Genomic DNA, 17,764 nt, shown 5'->3' with positions numbered 1-17,764 from the left:
AAGAAATAAACTTACTTCCAGCACAGCGACTGTTCCAAGCCTTCCACTGCTTCACTGGTAGACTGCAGGGATAGTTCTCTGTTCCACACCCTGATCTTGCGGGAGCCTGTGAAACCATGCAAAGACATGCAACAATGCAGTAATACTTTTTTTTGACACATGCTTTTTTTCTTTTTTATTATGTGCCTGTATGTGGGGGCAGGGGACCTTTAAAAGTTTTTTTGTTGTAGTGTTTCAAATTTGCTTTTCTAACTGTACTGGTGTTACAGGATAAGCCCCCTATGTAATAACATCGTGCAGGTGACAGGTTCTCTTTAGCAATATATCATTAGACCCCTAAAATAATGACACCCCCAGACACTCCTCAACCAAAGCACAAACTGTGTACTCACACTGCTGTTTTCCCCACAAGAGTCGCAGAGGTTTAACAGTTCTGAACCCAGGTTCATTCATTGCAGTAAAGGTCAGTGAATAGACATTCGCTAATCTCTCGCCACTCACTTATCCTAAAAGTTTTTTTTTATTTTTTAGGTCCTGGCTTACAAGTTTAACGAAAAATAAAAACAAACATTCAGCTGTTGCTGTCTCATAACAGTTATGGTGGCAGAAGTAAAAGGGTTAAACATATTCCAGGGAAATGTGAAGAGTCTGGATTTTCTTTAATAAGAAAAGAAAGCGGGCTGAATGGAAACCTGAAAGGGTAGTCACACAAGGGTTACCCAGCAAGTATAAAACACAGCTTTAACAAACATTTAAGCAAATACAGGGAAACTTATTTTTTTTACAAAAAAAAAAAAAAAAAAAAAAAAAAAAAAAAAAAAACCTCCACTAATACCACTGTTAAAATTACAACATTGTCAAAGCCAAAATTAGCAGCTGTTCACACCGCATATACCAACAAGCATGCTCACAGTGAAAATATGCCTCCTTTCGAAAAAAAAAAGAAGGAGGACAAGGATGGATTGTTGGCATATACCCCTTATAGACTATGCAGCTAAGGGTCATGCAAAAGCCACCCAAGCCCATACACAGATGCTGCCGGTGATGCCAGCTTTACATACTATCGACTGTCTTTAAGCCCTATCGTGTATTATACCATCCTCTGCATCTGAGCCACACTGAGCTCTTTCCCGTGGTATATAGTCTTTGGCTGAACAGCAAGACTGACATCTGGATTTAATCATCTTGAGTGCACTAGTGCTATTAGTGACCATGAACTTTATCCAATTCTCCTAATGTGTTTAGTCATTTAGAGAAAGGTCCCCATTAGCCCCAGTATTTCACTGAGGTTTCACTAAACTCTGGGATCACCTGCAGCATCTGTGTTTGAGTTTGGGGTGGCTTTCGCATGACCCTTAGCTGCATAGTCTATAAGGGGTATATCCCTGTGAGCCCAACGATCCATCCCTGTCCTCTTTTGAAAGGAGGCCTACTTTCACTATGAGCATGGTTGTTGGCGAGAGCAGCTGCTAGTTTTGCCCTTGACAATGTTGTCATTTTTACCACTTAAGGACCAGGCCTCTTTTTCAGACATGGTGTTTACATGTTTAAAAGTTTTTTGTGCTAGAAAATTACTTACAAAAAAAAAAAAAAACACAATATACAATGTTTGGGGGTTCTAACACCCTAGAGAATAAAATGGCGGTCATTGCAATACTTTTTTTTTTATTCAGAAAATGCACTTTTTTGAAAAAAAATAAAAATACCGTATATACTCGAGTATAAGCCGAGATTTTCAGCCTCTTTTTTGAGGCTGAAAGTGCCCCCCTCGGCTTATACTCGAGTCATCGCTGTCTGCCCGCTCGATCAGCGTGTCGAGCAGACAGACAGCGGCCATTCTATAGTTCAAAAGCCGCGCCTCCGGCTCCGCCTTCGCCTGTGATAGGCGGAACACTGAATTTCCCAGCAGCCTGTGTTCCGCCTATCACGGACATCGTATCATCCTCGTACTACGGACGAGGATGATACGATGTACGTGATAGGCGGAACACAGGCTGCTGGGAAATTCAGTGTTCCGCCTATCACAGGCGAAGGCGGCGGCGCAGCTTTTGAATTTTACAATGGCCGCCGAGGCGCCGACGAACGAAGAGGGCACGGGACGGAGGCAAGGCAAGGCAAGGCACGGCACGGGACGGGACGGGACGGGACGGAACGGAGGCAAGGCACGGCGGCGAGGCACGGAGGCAAGGAGGCTCGGCACGGGACGGAGGCTCGGGACACAGGTAGGCTGGACACACACACACACACACACACACGGATGGATACACACACACACAGGGATGGATGGATGGATGGAGACACACACACACAGGGATGGATGGATGGATGGACACACACACACACAGGGATGGATGGATGGATGGATGGAGACACACACACACAGGGATGGATGGATGGATGGATGGAGACACACACACACAGGGATGGATGGATGGATGGATGGAGACACACACACACAGGGATGGATGGATGGATGGACACACACACACACAGGGATGGATGGACGGACACACAGGGATGGACGGACACACAGGGATGGACGGACACACACACAGGGATGGACAGGCATGTCTTACCCTCGGCTTATACACGAGTCAATAAGTTTGCCAGTTTTTTTGGGGGTAAATTGGGGGCCTCGGCTTATATTCGGGTCGGCCTATACTCGAGTATATACGGTAAGTAAAATTAGCCCATTTTTTTTTTAATTGTGAAAGATAATGTTACGCCTGCTTGTGGAATGGCGTCAAACTTTTACCCTCAAAAATCTCCATAAGCGCCATTTAAAAATATTCTACAGGTTGCATGTGTTGCCTTACAGAGGAAGCCTATGGCTAGAATTATTGTTCCCGCTCTACCTATCGAGGCGATACCTCACATGTGTGGTTTGACTACAGTTTTCATATGCGGCCGCTACTCACATATGCGTTCGGTTCTGTGTGTGAGCTCGTCTGGGACGGGGTGTTTTCTAAAAAAAAATCTGTTTTTTTATTTATTTATTTATTTTAACACCGTTTAAAAAAAAATAATAATAATTTGGATCACTTTTATTCCTATTACAAGGAATTTAAACATCCCTTGTAATAGAAAAAAGCATGACAGGTCCTCTTAAATATGAGATCTGGGGGTCAAAAAGTCCTCAGATCTCATATTTGGACTTAAAATGCAATAAAAAAAAAAGTGTCATTTGAAAAAAATGTTGCTTTAAGAGGTGTGGGCGGAAGTGACGTTTTGACGTCGCTTCCGCCCTCCTATGGTATAGAGAAGAGTGGGGGCCATCTTAGCCTCACTCGTCTCCATACCCAGCAGTGTGCAGGACCCGATCGCCTCCGCCGCTACCGACGGCTCCGGTAAGAGGCGGAGGGCGCGGGAGAGCGGCGGGAGGGGGGGTGGCACCTCTCCCGTCGCCGATAACTGATCTCGCGGCGAACCCGCCACGGAGACCACCATTATCGTAAACAGGACCGCCTCCTGTAAAGACGGATATCTCTGTTGTAGCAGCAGCTGCTGCCGTTACCGAGATATCCCTCTTCAAATTGCAGATGTATATGTGCAGGGGTCGGTTGGCAAAAGGTATTGCTGGATGTTTTTTTTTTTTTTATATTCTTTTGTATTTGCATAATTGTTTAACCGCTTCAATACTTATACACCTTCCTGCCCAGGCCAATTTTCAGCTTTCAGCGATGTCGCACTTTGAATGACAATTGCGTGGCCGTGCTACACTGTAACCAAACTAAATTTTTATCATTTTATTCCCACAAATAGAGCTTTCTTTTGGTGGTATTTGATCACCTGTGCAATTTTACATTTTTTGCTGAACAAAAGACCGAAAATTTTGAAGATTATTATTTTTTTTTTGTTTGTTACAAAATATTGTAAATAATTACGTTTCCTCCTTCACTGATGGGGCGGCACTGATGGGTACCGATGAGGTGACATTGATGGGCACCAATATGCGGCATGGAGGGCCGGTGCTACCACTAGGCAAACTAGGCAGCCGCCTAGTTTGTGCACTGCTGCCTAGGGGCGCCTGGCCACTGGCTTCCCTCCGCGTTTGCATGCTCTGCAGCATGTAACTAACTCAGTCTGACCGCTAATGTAATTAGAGGTGCAGCACAGTACTGGAGCCAGCGCTAGAGGAAGCAGAGCTTATGCTTTCTGTATAGCAGCAACTTCTTTCACATTGGCAGGGCACAAGGGGTGGAGTCAGGGGTGGAGCCAATTGGGCGGCAAAATTAGGTTTTGCCTAGGGTGTCAAAAATCCTTGCACCAGTCCTGGCGGGACGGATAGGCGCTGATGTACTCCAATGTATTGTACTGATAGAGAGCAATCAGTGCCTAACAATGCCTGCCAATCAGTGATGCCCATTGTGGGCTCTGATTGGCATCCCTAGTGGTCTAGGATGGCATACCTAGTGGTGGGCACCCCTGGTGGTCCAGTGTGGGCATCCTCAAGAGGTGGAAGCTGCGCTGATAATTGATCAGCACAGACACCCTCTGTCAGAGGAGCAGCTGATCGGCTCTCCTCTACTCGCGTCTAACAGACACGAGTGAGAAAAGCCGATCACTGGCTCTTCCTGTTTACATCGTGAGCAGCCGTGATTGAACATGGCTGATCACGTGGTAAAGAGTCTCTGTCAGAGTTGCAGTGTGTCGGACTGACACACCGCAACAACGATTGCCATGATGTGCGCCCCCTGGGGAGTGCAGTGGCTTAATATCCTGAAGACGTCATATAATGTCCGATCAGGATATTGAAACCACTTTGCCGCCGTCATTTTGCTATGTGGCAAGTGTTTAACAGAGCCGTGTTTCTACTTATTGTTTGACCCTTGTGTGACTACCATTTTGGGTTTTCTTTCAGCCTTTCAGCTTTCTTTTTATGTGCATGTTTTGGGTCACACAGTGTATTCCTGGTGAGTCAGTACACATGGCATTTTGGTAACTGCACTCTTACCTTACGATAAAGAGTAGTGGTTAATGATTCTTACTCTGAATGGTCTAAGGTTATCAGTGGTGTACCCCAAGGTTCTGTGTTGGGACCCTTACTTTTATATTAAAAGTACCATTTCAATGTTTGCAGAGGACATCAAGGTATACAGTGGAATAACATCCCTACAGGATGTCTCCAATTTACAAGCCGACCTCAATGCACTGTTTAATTGGGCAACTATGTGGCAAATGAGGTTTAATGTTGATTAATATAAAGTTATGCACTTGGGGGCTTAGAATATGCATGCAGCTTACAGTGCCTTGAAAAAGTATTCATACCCCTTGAATTTTTTTCCACATGTTGTCATGTTGCAACCAAAAAAGTAAATATATTTTATTGGGATTTTATGTGATAGACCAACACAAACTGGCACATAATTGTGAAGTTGAAGGAAAATTATAAATGGGTTTTCAAAATGTGTTACAAATAAATATCTGAAAAGTGTGGAATGCATTTGTATTCAGCCCCCTTTACTCTGTTACCCCTAACTAAAATCTAGTGGAACCAATTGCCTTCAGAAATCACAGAAGAAACAGCATCATGAAGTCCTATGAACACACCAGACAGGTCAGGGATAAAGTTGTGGAGAAGTTTAAAGCAGGGTTAGGTTGTAAAAAAATATCCCAAGCTTTGAACATCTCACGGAGCACTGTTCAATCCATCATCAGAAAATTCAACGGGTATGGCACAACTGAAAACCTACCAAGACATGGCCGTCCACCTAAATTGAGAGGCCAGGCAAGGAGAGCATTAATCGGAGAAGTAGCCAAGAGGCCCATGGTAACTCTGGAAGAGCTGCAGAGATCCACAGCTCAGGAGGGAGAATCTGTCCACAGGAAAACCATTAGTCCTGTTTGCAGTTTGTGAGAAGCCATGTGGGGGGGGACACAGCAAACATGCGGAAGAAGGTGCTCTGGACAGATGAAACCAAAACGCTACGTGTGGTGGAAAACTAACACTGCACATCACCCTGAACACACCATCCCCACCGTGAAACACGGTGGTGGCAGCATCATGTTGTGGAGATGCTTTTCTTCAGCCGGGACAGGGAAGCTGGTCAGAGTTGATGGGAAGATGGGTGGAGCCAAATACAGGGCAATCTTAGAAGAAAGCCTGTTAGAGTCTGCAGAGAGTCTTGAGACTGGGGCGGAAGTTCGCCTTCCAACAAGATAACAGCCAGAGCTACAATGGAACGGTTTAGATCAAAGCATATTCACGTGTTAGAATGGCCCAGTCAAAGTCCAGACCTAAATCAAATTCAGAATCTGTGGCAAGACTTGAAAATTGCTCTTCCACCAATCTGACAGAGCTTGAGTTACTTTGCAAAAAATGGGCAAAAATGTAACTTTCTAGATGTGCAAAGCTGGTAGAGACATCCCTAAAAAGACTTGTAGCTGTAAATGCAGTCAAAGGTGGTTCTACAGAAGTATTGACTCGGGGGTGTCGGGGCTGAATACAAATTTTTTAGCGGGATTGAGGTGGACAGATCAGACACCTGACACTTTTTTGGGAACCAGTGACATTACTACAGTAATCAGTGCTAAAAATATATAGATACTGTACTGACACTGGCAGGGAAGGGGTTAACACCAGAGGCAATTAAAGGGTTAAGTGTGTCCCTAGGGCAGTGATGGCGAACCTTGGCACCCCAGATGTTTTGGAACTACATTTCCCATGATGCTCAACTACACTGCAGAGTGCATGAGCATCATGGGAAATGTAGTTCCAAAACATCTGGGGTGCCAAGGTTCGCCATCACTGCCCTAGGGGGTGCTTACTGTGTAGGTGATGGACTCAATGGATGAACACAGAGATCTATGTTCCCGATTAGCAGGAACACAAGATCACTGTGTTCACTCCTGTCAGAACGGCGGTCTTACATCGGCGAACCTCCATTCTATCTCTCTGGGGAGCGATCGCAGGTGGCCATCGCATCCGCCAGAACCGCTGATTGGCTCTCCCTCTGGCCAATCAGCCCGCGACCCCCACCCCCGCTGGCTGTTGCATGAAATGATGTACAGGTACGTCGTTTCAGGCAATAGAGCCAACCTGCTGCAGTATATGTACTGCAGTCGGTTGGCAAGTGGTTAAGGTCATCACAGAGGAAAAGGGGGCACTTTCTCTTATGTCTGGAGGAAAAGAGATTTAAATCTCCAAATACAGAAAGACTTCTTCACAGTAAGAGCTGTAAAAATATGGATTAGACTCCCTCCAGAGGTGGTTATGTTCAGCTCAGTAGATTAGTAGTAGTAGTACATTTATAGGTAAAGTTGAGCCAGATGATATCAGATTGCCTCTCAGGGGATCAGGAAGGATTTTTTTTAAAGCAAAATGGATTATGCTTCATTGGGGTTTTACGCCTTCTTCTGGATCAACTGTGCGTATAGGATTGTGTATATTGGATTGTATGATTTTTTTATTCCCCTTTTGTTGGTTGAACTAGATTGACTTGTGTCTTTTTTTAACCACACTAATTTAAAGAAGTCACAAGGTACTTTTATCTTTTGTTCATGGATTTTTTATTTTTTTTATTTATTTAACCACTTCCCGACCAGCGCACGACGATGTACGTCGACAGAATGGCACGGGCAGGCATATTGGCGTACAGGTACGTCCAATATTCAATGCCGCCCTGCCATCGGGAGCTCGCCACCGGCGGTGCGCTCCCGCGCTGGTCGGGACCCCCGTGAGTCCGGTCGCGGGACCCGATCGCCGCGGGCATCCCCGCGATCGTCTCACGGAGCGGCCGAATGGAGGAAATGCTGTGTAAACAACATTTCTCCATTCTGCCTAGCAACTAGTGACGCTGATCTCTGCTCCATGTGATTGGAGCAGAGATCAGTGTTCACTAAATGAAAGCCCAACCCCCCCACAGTTAGTAACACACCCGTAGGAACACTTAACCCCTACACTGCCACCCACTGGTTAACCCTTTCACTGCCAGTGTCATTTACACAGGAATCACTGCATTTATATAGCAGTGATTACTGTATAAATGACAATGGTCCCAAAAATGTCCGATGGGTCCCCCACAATGTCGCAGTCACAATAAAAAAAAAAAAAAACGCTGATCGCCGCCATTACTAGTAAAAAAAAAAATATTATAAAAAATTATTAATAAAAATGCTATAAAACTATCCCTATTTTGTAAACGCTATAACTTTTGTGCAAACCAATCAATAATCGCTTACTGCGATTTTTTTTACCAAAAATATGTAGAAGAATACGTATCGGCCTAAACTGAGGGAAAAAAATGTTTTTTTTATATATTTTTGGGGGATATTTATTATAACAAAAAGTAAAAAATAATGCGTTTTTTTTCAAAATTGTCGCTCTATTTTTGTTTATAGCGCAAAAAATAAAAACCGCAGGGGTGATCAAATACCACCAAAAGAAATGTATTTGTGGGAAAAAAAGGACGTCAATTTTGTTTGGGAGCCACGTCGCATGACCGCGCAATTGTCAGTTAAAGCGACGCAGTGCCGAATCGCAAAAAGGGGTCTGGTCTTTGACCAGCAAATTGGTCTGGTCTGCAAGTGGTTAACTGCACAGCTCTGACTGGTGTGTCTTCAGCACTTTATCCCAAAATAGTTTTGATGGTTTCCTGGGTATCATGACAGTGATCATTTTTTTTTTATATACATTCACTCATACAAATGCTGGGGCCTACCAAATACAGGTGAAGAAAGAGCAAAAGATCAAGCATAAACTATTTAAAAAACACATTGACAATGAAAAGGACGAAAATGAATGGGCTTAACCACTTTCAGACCGGACCATTTTGCTGGTAAATGACCAGAGGTCTTTTTACACTTTGGCACTGCGCTGCTTTAACTGGTAATTGCGCGGTCATGCAATGTTGTACCCAAACAAAATTTGCGTCCTTTTCTTCCCACAAATAGAGCTTTCTTTTGATGGTATTTGATTGCCTCTGCGATTTTTATTTTTTGCGATATAAACGTAAAAAGACCGCAAATTTTGAAAAAAAATGATATTTTCTACTTTTTGTTATTAGAAAAATCCAATAAACTCAATTTTAGTCATACATTTAGGCCAAAATGTATTCAGCCACATGTCTTTGGTAAAAAAAAAGTCAATAATTGTATATTTATTGGTTTGCGCAAAAGTTGTCACATCTACAAACTAAGGTACGTTTTCTCGAATTTACGCAGCTTTTAGTTTACGACTGCCTATCTCATTTCTTGAGGTGCTAAAATGACAGGGCAGTACAAAACCCCCCCAAATGACCCCATTTTGGAAAGTAGACCCCCTAAGGAAATTGATAAGAGGCATGTTGAGCCCATTGAATATTTTATTTTTTTGCCTCAAGCGATTGAATAATGACAAAAAAAAAATTTTTTTTTTTTTTTTACACAAAGTTGTCACTAAATGATATATTGCTCACACATGCTATGGGCGTATGTGAAATGACACCCCAAAATAAATTCTGCTGCTTCTCCTGAGTACGGGGATACCACATATGTGGGACTTTTTGGGAGCCTAGCCGCGTACAGGGCCCCGAAAACCAAGCACCGCCTTCAGGCTTTCTAAGGGCGTAAATTTTTGATTTCACGCCTCACTACCTATTACAGTTTTGAAGGCCATAAAATGCCAAGATGGCACAAAACCCCCACAAATGACCCCATTTTAGAAAGTAGACACCCCAAGCTATTTGCTGAGAGGCATGTTGAGTCCATGGAATATTTTATATTTTGCCACAAGTTGCGGGAAAATTACAAACTTTTTTTTTTTTTCACAAAGTTGTCACTAAATGATATATTGCTCACGCATGCCATGGGCATATGTGAAATGACACCCCAAAATAAATTCTGCTGCTTCTCCTGAGTACGGGGATACCACATATGTGGGACTTTTTGGGAGCCTAGCCGCGTACGGGGCCCCAAAAACCAAGCACCGCCTTCAGGCTTTCTAAGGGCGTTACAGTTTTGAAGGCCATAAAATGCCAAGATGGCACAAACCCCCCCCCCCCCCAAATGACCCCATTTTAGAAAGTAGACACCCCTAAATTTAGGGGTACACTAGTGAGACTAGGTAATAAATGGCGGGTGCCCTGAAACTATAAAAAAATAACTAACCAACCAGCGTCACCTGTAACAGTTATATGGTGATCACTGGTGAAAGGGTTAACTAGGGGGCAATCAGGGGGCTTTATGCGGTAGTATATGGGGGTCCCTGGCGCTATAAAAAGCTGCGGCGAACCTAAATACCTACCTGCCTAACTAGCGTCACCTGTGACACTAATACAGCGATCAGAAAAACGATCGCTTATTAGGCTGGGTTCACACTGGAGCGATGCGGGAACGCCACGAATGCGCGGCGGGTTCCCGCATCGCATGCCTCCCGGCGGCAGTTCACACTGCCCTATGCGAACTGCTGGGAGTGTCAGTGAAATGTTAATGACACCCCCAGATCAGTTCGCATATCGCAGTGCGATCTGCAAACTTGGATCGCATGGTGTGAACACCCATGCGATCCGATTCTGCTGCGGACCAAAAAAAGGGTCCCGTGCGAGTTTGCGGCGGGTGCGGCGGGTGCGACACGAATTCAGCCATACTATCTGTATAGCTGAACTCGAATCGCACAGAGATCGGATGTGATTTGCACTGCAGTGCGGTGCGAATCACATCCGTTCTCATAAACCGCTGCAATGTGAACCCAGCCTTAGTGACACTGGCGACGGGGGGTGATCACGGGGTTAAACCTTTATTGGGGGGGTTAGGGGGGTACCTTAGAACTAAAGGGGGCTAACCCTAACTGCCCTAACAGTTATTAGTCACAAATGACACCTGCCGGGTGATCAGGGGGTTAAACCTTTATTAGGTAATAAATGGCGGGTGCCCTGAAACTATAAAAAAATAACTAACCAACCAGCGTCACCTGTAACAGTTATATGGTGATCACTGGTGAAAGGGTTAACTAGGGGGCAATCAGGGGGCTTTATGCGGTAGTATATGGGGGTCCCTAGCGCTATAAAAAGCTGCGGCGAACCTAAATACCTACCTGCCTAACTAGCGTCACCTGTGACACTAATACGGCGATCAGAAAAATGATCGCTTATTAGGCTGGGTTCACACTGGAGCGATGCGGAAACGCCGCGAATCCGCGGCGGGTTCCCGCATCGCATGCCTCCCGGCGGCAGTTCACACTGCCCTATGCGAACTGCTGGGAGTGTCAGTGAAATGTTACTGACACCCCCAGATCAGTTCGCATATCGCAGTGCGATCTGCAAACTCGGATCGCATGGTGTGAACACCCATGCGATCCGATTCTGCTGCGGGCCAAAAAAAGGGTCCCGTGCGAATTTGCGGCGGGTGCGGCGGGTGCGGCGGGTGCGGCGGGTGCGGCGAATGGCTGAACTCGAATCGCACAGAGATCGGATGTGATTTGCACTGCAGTGCGGTGCGAATCACATTCGTTCTCATAAACCGCTGCAATGTGAACCCAGCCTTAGTGACACTGGCGACGGGGGGTGATCACGGGGTTAAACCTTTATTGGGGGGGTTAGGGGGGTACATTAGAACTAAAGGGGGCTAACCCTAACTGCCCTAACAGTTATTACAGTCACAAATGACACCAATGCAAAAAAAAAAAAAAAATGACATTGGTGTCACTGTGACTGGGGGGCAGGGGTAATTGGGGGGGTGATCGGGGGGTAAAGGGGGGGTGTGAGTGTGCCTGGCATGTTCTACTGTGTGTGGGATGTGTTGGTGCAACTCACTGATCCGCTCTCCTCCGTGTCGGAACGAAAAATACCGACACGGAGGAGAGAATACATCACTTCCTCTCCTGTGTTTACATTACAGGAGAGGAAGTGATGTCACCGGGGATTTCCATTCGTCGGGAGCGATCGCGAGGGGGTGGCCATGAATGAATGGCCGTCCCCTCGTCCGGGATCGCTCCCGAACGAAAACCGACCGCCGCAGGCACCGGGCGGGGGCCCGATCGGGCCCCCGACCCGCGGGAGGCAAAGGACGTACATGTATGTGCTTATGCCTGCCCGTGCCATTCTGCCGACGTACATCGGCGTGCGGCGGTCGGCAAGTGGTTAACCTCCATTTGGTTTACCCTATAGAACCGTGGCTTATTTCAACCCAAAACTTATTGAAAAAACAGGTACTTTTTCTCCTTTAGAGAGAGGCTTTATAACAACTATGATTACCTGTCTGTGGACAAATGGTACTGACAGCAAAGAGCTGTCCATCGCCTCTCCAAGTGATGCGAGATTTATGGTCATCCCAGGGTAAAGCAGGCTGAACACTCTGTAAAGTGAGAAATATACATTAACATACAGCATATTAACTAGTCACTCAAAGGCCAAGTCCATCTAAGCTAGAATACAACAGCATTGCTTGGAGCACCACATGGTACAGCACATTTTTACATCACACACTTGCCATTGCAAAAAATTACCTAGCTTGGTTTGTGGGCTAACCAAATCCTCCTTTATTTTCCAAGGAAAAAGTTAATGGGAGAGTGGACTACATTGTTCATTGAAACACCAAACAAAGTAATGGACATCTCAGAAATTTGGAAATTAAACAAAAAAATTTCACTTAATGTGATATTAAATCAATTTCAGCTCCTGAGGTCAACACTAACCTCTGATCATCATCTTTTTAAGCTTGCCTTTCTCTCGGTTTCATCAGTTCCCACGATCGCTACCCCTGCATCCTGGTTTTCAGGTGCCTCAATTACCTCCTTTGCAAGGTCTATGAAGCCACCAGTTCGTATGCATTCCCGCAAAGAATTACACGCTGATGTCAGCATGCTGCCTGTGCCGACACTCACAGGCGACCAAGGAACAATATACAGAAAGAGACACGCCTCTGCTTCTCCTCCAAAAAGACAACACCATGTTTGACACGGGCAGGCAGCCAGCGAACACTATACACAAAAGGACATGCCTCTCCCTCTCCTGGAAGTGATTGACAGTGGCTGACATGAGACATGCTTGGTCAGTGGCACCATGAATTACATGTATCCCTGGGCAGGAGGATCCCGTTATTTTTACCAAAGTTATTAGTGAGCATTCCACAACAGAAAGAAGTAGAAATAAGAAGTCAAAATCTGCAGCTGTAATAACATTCGGGAAGAAAATATTTAATATAGTGAGCTGATACAAATGCATTTATGGGAAAAAAAACTGAGCCTTTGGTACTACTTTAAGTTAGCATAAGATTGGTAATATCAGCAAAAGTTTAAGAAAAAAAAAAAAAAAATACCCTTATGTGTATCTACAGAGAAAAGATACATATAGAATTACAGTTACCAAATGCTGTCTAATTATTTACGTCAAAATCTATTTCACAGTGGGCTACAGAGCCCAGGAGGGCACTGCCTACAGCATACAGAGTTCATTTAGGCTATATTCACACCTATGCAGTTTTAGTGCTTTTTTCATTTTCGCAGATTTGCACTAGTCCATTTAACATTTTCCTATGGAACACGTTCTGTAGTGCAAATCTGCAAAATGCAAAAAGCATAGGTATGAATCCAGCCTTATGCAAATTATAAAGTTACTAAAAGGTCCACTGACCATAGACAACTGGACACATCCTAATATACCAATATGCACCCTCACCCTTCCACACTGATGACAGACAATTTTGTGTGTAGTTCAGTGAAGTAATTCAATGCACTACATTGCATGAGGTTCCTACAACTTAAAATGTTACTAAGACCCAGGACCCTGCATTCACATGGAAATGCAATTATTTTAGTAAATATAAACTGCTAAATATATTTTCTCATCAGCAGTGTATAGCGTTCTTGTGACAGCTGTCAGTGTCTGGTGAAAGCTTAAAGGAGGAGTTTTCATTCTACTCTGACAGTCCTATGAGGCTGCAGGACCCCTGAGCCTCTTTCTGGACAGTTCTGACTGGCCCTGCGCTGATCACATGCACCCAACCAAGAAAAAAAAAAAAAAAAAAAAGAAGAGAAAACCTCTCTAGCAATACACACCAGAGGTACGTGCAGAGTGACTTCAAAGGCTCTGTCTTACCACGAGATGGATTGGGGACAGTGCAAGAAGGGGAGGCTCAGAGAAGACCGAATCAAAACAGTCTTTTTACACAATGCAGAGAATTAACCCCTTAGGTTCTACAGAGTATTAAAAGCACTGATTTTTTTTGTAACACTTTAACTGAGAAACAAAATGTAACAGAAGTAAAAGAGTGCTCTTTGCATAAAAGTCAGGTGCTTTGATTTAACACAATGCGGTTGATTCAGTAAAACTGCAGTGTGCAAAAACTGACGCAGCTGTGCATAGAAACCAATCAGCTTCCAGGATTTTTTTGTCAAAGCCTAATTAAACAAGCTGAAGTTAGAAGCCGATCGCTACCATTGCACAGCTGCACCAAAATTTTACACTCTCCAGTTTTATTAAATCAAACCCTCTGTGTTTACTGTATCACGCAATAAGAGTGACAAAGAATTAATTCATACAAGCAGAAAAAAATAAAAATAAAAACACACGCTGCTTACTGCAGATAGTTTTGTACACATATTGCAGTAATTAAAGCACTCATACATAAATAAAAAAAATATTAGCTGCATTTAGCCGCGCACAAAAAAGTAGAGCATAGTGGCAGATTTTATGCATGTAAATATGCAGATTTCACACACATGCACACATAAAACGTGAGTACTTTAGGTGTGTATTTTATGCAGGGTCTTGAAGTTCTGCCAGCAAGTACCTTGCTTTCATGAAGAAAATATGCATCTAATCGTAGAGGTTTTTCTGCTTGTGTGAATGAGCCCTAAAGCTTACAAAATGCAGTCACTGTTAGGCATTTCTCTTTCGCTTTGCCTCCAAGAATGAGCCTTTGATCCTTCTGCAGGCTTTTTGACATGTACAAATCATGAAACCCCATTCCAACAGTTTACTAGTCATTGTAACACTCTACCTTTACTTTCCGCTGTGCTGCTTGTTTTCCCTCAGAGCCATGAAACTGGGTCTCTTTCTTGCCCCAACCAACCGTGATAAATTTTCCTGTTGAAACAAATACAAAATTGTTTTCATTTTGAAAGCTACAGCCACATACAGTATCTCAGAAAAGTGAGTGCACCCCTCACATTTTTGGAAATATTTTCTTCTATCTTTTCATGTGACAACACTGATAAGAATTGGAAGGACCTGTTCAATTTCTTTGAAGACCAACTTGCCCTGCCGATACCCCGGACTCCGGAGGTGGGACTACTGGGCATCCTGACTTAATTCACGAGGCATCTGCTCGGATTTTACTCCATACCATCTTATTCTATGCACGTAAAGCAATTTTGTTGAACTGGAAAGAGTGACCCCCCCCCCCCCCACCCAAAACCCAATATTTGTATGGTATTATTAATGGGGAACTTCCCAAATTCAAAATTGTATATAAAAATAGGGCTTGTCTTAAAAAATTCAATAAAGTGTGGCAACCGTGGTTGGATGTCTCTGGCTCCTTCTGGGGGACAGTCCTATCCTCGCAACTATCCTAGTTGGGGTTGCTGGGGGTAGGGCTGGGCCTGGTGGTTGCTGGTATGAGCTGTAGAATACTAACAGGAAGTATAGATTATAAGGAAATCCAATGCAATAAGAAACTGCATTGATGTTGAGTATTTTGGTACTTTGACATGAACAGCAGGACGGTGATGTGTATGAATGTGGTGTGTGCTTGGTATGTCTTGTCTTTTGTTCCGTTTCTGTTGTTTCTCAGCTTCTTTTTCTCTGAAGTACCCTTTTGGCAGAGTCGAGTAACATTTTTGCCCTGGCTGTCATGATTATGGTAGCGGGGAGCTGTATGACAGCATTCAAGCTGGGTGGTAACTCGTACCAACTTATACAGTACTTAATATATAAGCATTAAGGGTATATAAAGCTGTCTGTTTGTGTTAGGTAACATTGTTATATTCTATGTATACTGCTTAACATTTAAGTTGTAATGTTGAAAACTAAAATAAACACCGTAAAAAAAAAAAAAAAAAAAAAAACCCACACACACACACACGCGCGCGCACACACACACACACACACACACACACACACACGTTACCTTCGCCAAAATCCTCTTGATGAATTGGTATTTCAGAAATTGGTTCAAAGTCTTTTGTCATCAAGATGAGTGTTTGCTGGCCTTAAGAAACAAAAGTAATTAATGACATTGATTGAAAACTTCCCTATTTTTTTACATCAAAATAATAAAACTGAGAGCCACTTCTGTTTTTCTCCCTTTACATTCTTGCACTAGGTCAATTACTAGAACGGACTTTAAAATCCTGTTATAATAATTCAAATACTGATTTTTTTTTTTCTTTAAAGCTTAAAGCGGGAGTCCGCATTTTTTTTTTTTTTTTAAAAGCCAGCAGCTACAAATACTGCAGCTGCCGACTTTTAAAATAGTGACATATACCTGTCCAGCGCGCCCGCGATGTCGGCACCCGAAGCCGATCTCTCGTTCGTCTCTTGGGTGCTGCCGCCGCCAACTTGGGTATGGGAATCAGGAAGTGGAGCCTTTCGCGTTCATTTCCCGGTTCCCTACTGCGCATGCGCGAGTCGCGCTGCGCAACAAGGATGGACCCGCTGCCTCTGGGATCTGCGTGTTTCCCAGCAGGCAGCGGGGGACTTTCGGAAAGGGGCGTAACCTACGCCCCTTTCCGCAGAGAGCTATCCCGGAAGTGGGTGCAGATACCTGTACTGTACAGGTACCTGCACCCCCCCTCCCCCCTGAAAGGTGCCAATTGTGGCGCCGGAGGGGGGGAGGGTTCCGATGAGCAGAAGGTCCACTTCAGGGTGGACCTCCGCTTTAAGTCTACCTTAGTAGCCATTTATTCTCAAAAATAATTAAACACTACAGTACAAATTTGAACAAAAGATTTTATTTATATATTTTTAATTTAAAGCAAACTTGTATTTAAAGAGGAAGTAAACCCTGATGGGTTTACTTCTTCTTTGTCTCCCTGCAAAGGTAAAGCATAATGGGCTACTATGTGTCACTTACCTGACACAGGAGCCAGCGATGTCACCGCTGTCCCCTGTAGTATGGAGCGTCCATTTTCTTCCCGGGTATTGCTGCTCCGGTCACTCACAATGTGACTGTCTTTTAGTAAATATTGTGCTAAACATACAAATATCTGTAACTTTACTACAGATTCCTGATCGAATACTCCAGTTTTGACTGTTTTGTATAACAATCAGGCCATATACATGGCACAATTCCCTCAATAAATAATTAAAAAAAAATATTGTCAAAACGTGCCAATCAGGTAATAGATCTATCCAATAGTTCACTGGAGTTTATATAGGAATATGCATATTCCTCTGTAACATCTAATGCTATAACAATCTGTTATGTGATGAAAAACTTCCATGTGTGTCAAAGTTAGGATACCTTCCCAATTTTCAATATAATATCCAATCATCTATTATTTATCTATTTGGCTACAAATACGATATAGCCTTGATATGAACAAATCTGTTTGTTAGAGCATTCCTAATCTTTTGCTAGCCAAAAGACAGAAGTTTACCTTATTTTAGCTATATACTGAAAACAATTAACAGCATATGGGTATACCTGTCACAAGGAGAACAAGCTCCTGATCAGGGCTCCAACTCATCGCAACAATGCCACTGTCCACGCTCCCCACACACTCGAGCTGCAAAGAGACAAAAAAAAAAATATAGAAAGATTTGGAGAAATTAACATCCATCTGAATTGATGCATGTTATCTTGGCCAGATATGTCACACAGTTGGCAGTAAAAATTGTTGTTTAAA

General features: G+C 43.8%; 1 protein-coding gene across 1 annotated transcript in view; it reads right to left on the bottom strand.

The window, feature by feature from the left end:
• Window positions 1-17,764, bottom strand: part of ELP1 (elongator acetyltransferase complex subunit 1) — a 133,138-nt gene that overhangs the window by 103,368 nt on the left and 12,006 nt on the right. The window contains exons 4-8 of the mRNA XM_077476258.1: window positions 17,563-17,644; window positions 16,045-16,125; window positions 14,917-15,002; window positions 12,171-12,270; window positions 16-106 (exon numbers count right to left, since the gene is read on the bottom strand). Coding sequence (XP_077332384.1) covers window positions 16-106; window positions 12,171-12,270; window positions 14,917-15,002; window positions 16,045-16,125; window positions 17,563-17,644 — 440 coding nt within the window. The remainder of the gene's footprint in view (window positions 1-15; window positions 107-12,170; window positions 12,271-14,916; window positions 15,003-16,044; window positions 16,126-17,562; window positions 17,645-17,764) is intronic.

The sequence above is a fragment of the Lithobates pipiens genome, unplaced genomic scaffold, assembly GCF_037356315.1.
Source record: "Lithobates pipiens isolate NorthernLeopardFrog02 unplaced genomic scaffold, aLitPip1_a1.2 Scaffold_13, whole genome shotgun sequence".
NCBI classification, from domain to species: domain Eukaryota; kingdom Metazoa; phylum Chordata; class Amphibia; order Anura; family Ranidae; genus Lithobates; species Lithobates pipiens.
The sequence above is the reverse complement of the archived record's forward strand: the minus strand, read 5'-3'. Positions and strand labels throughout refer to the sequence as shown.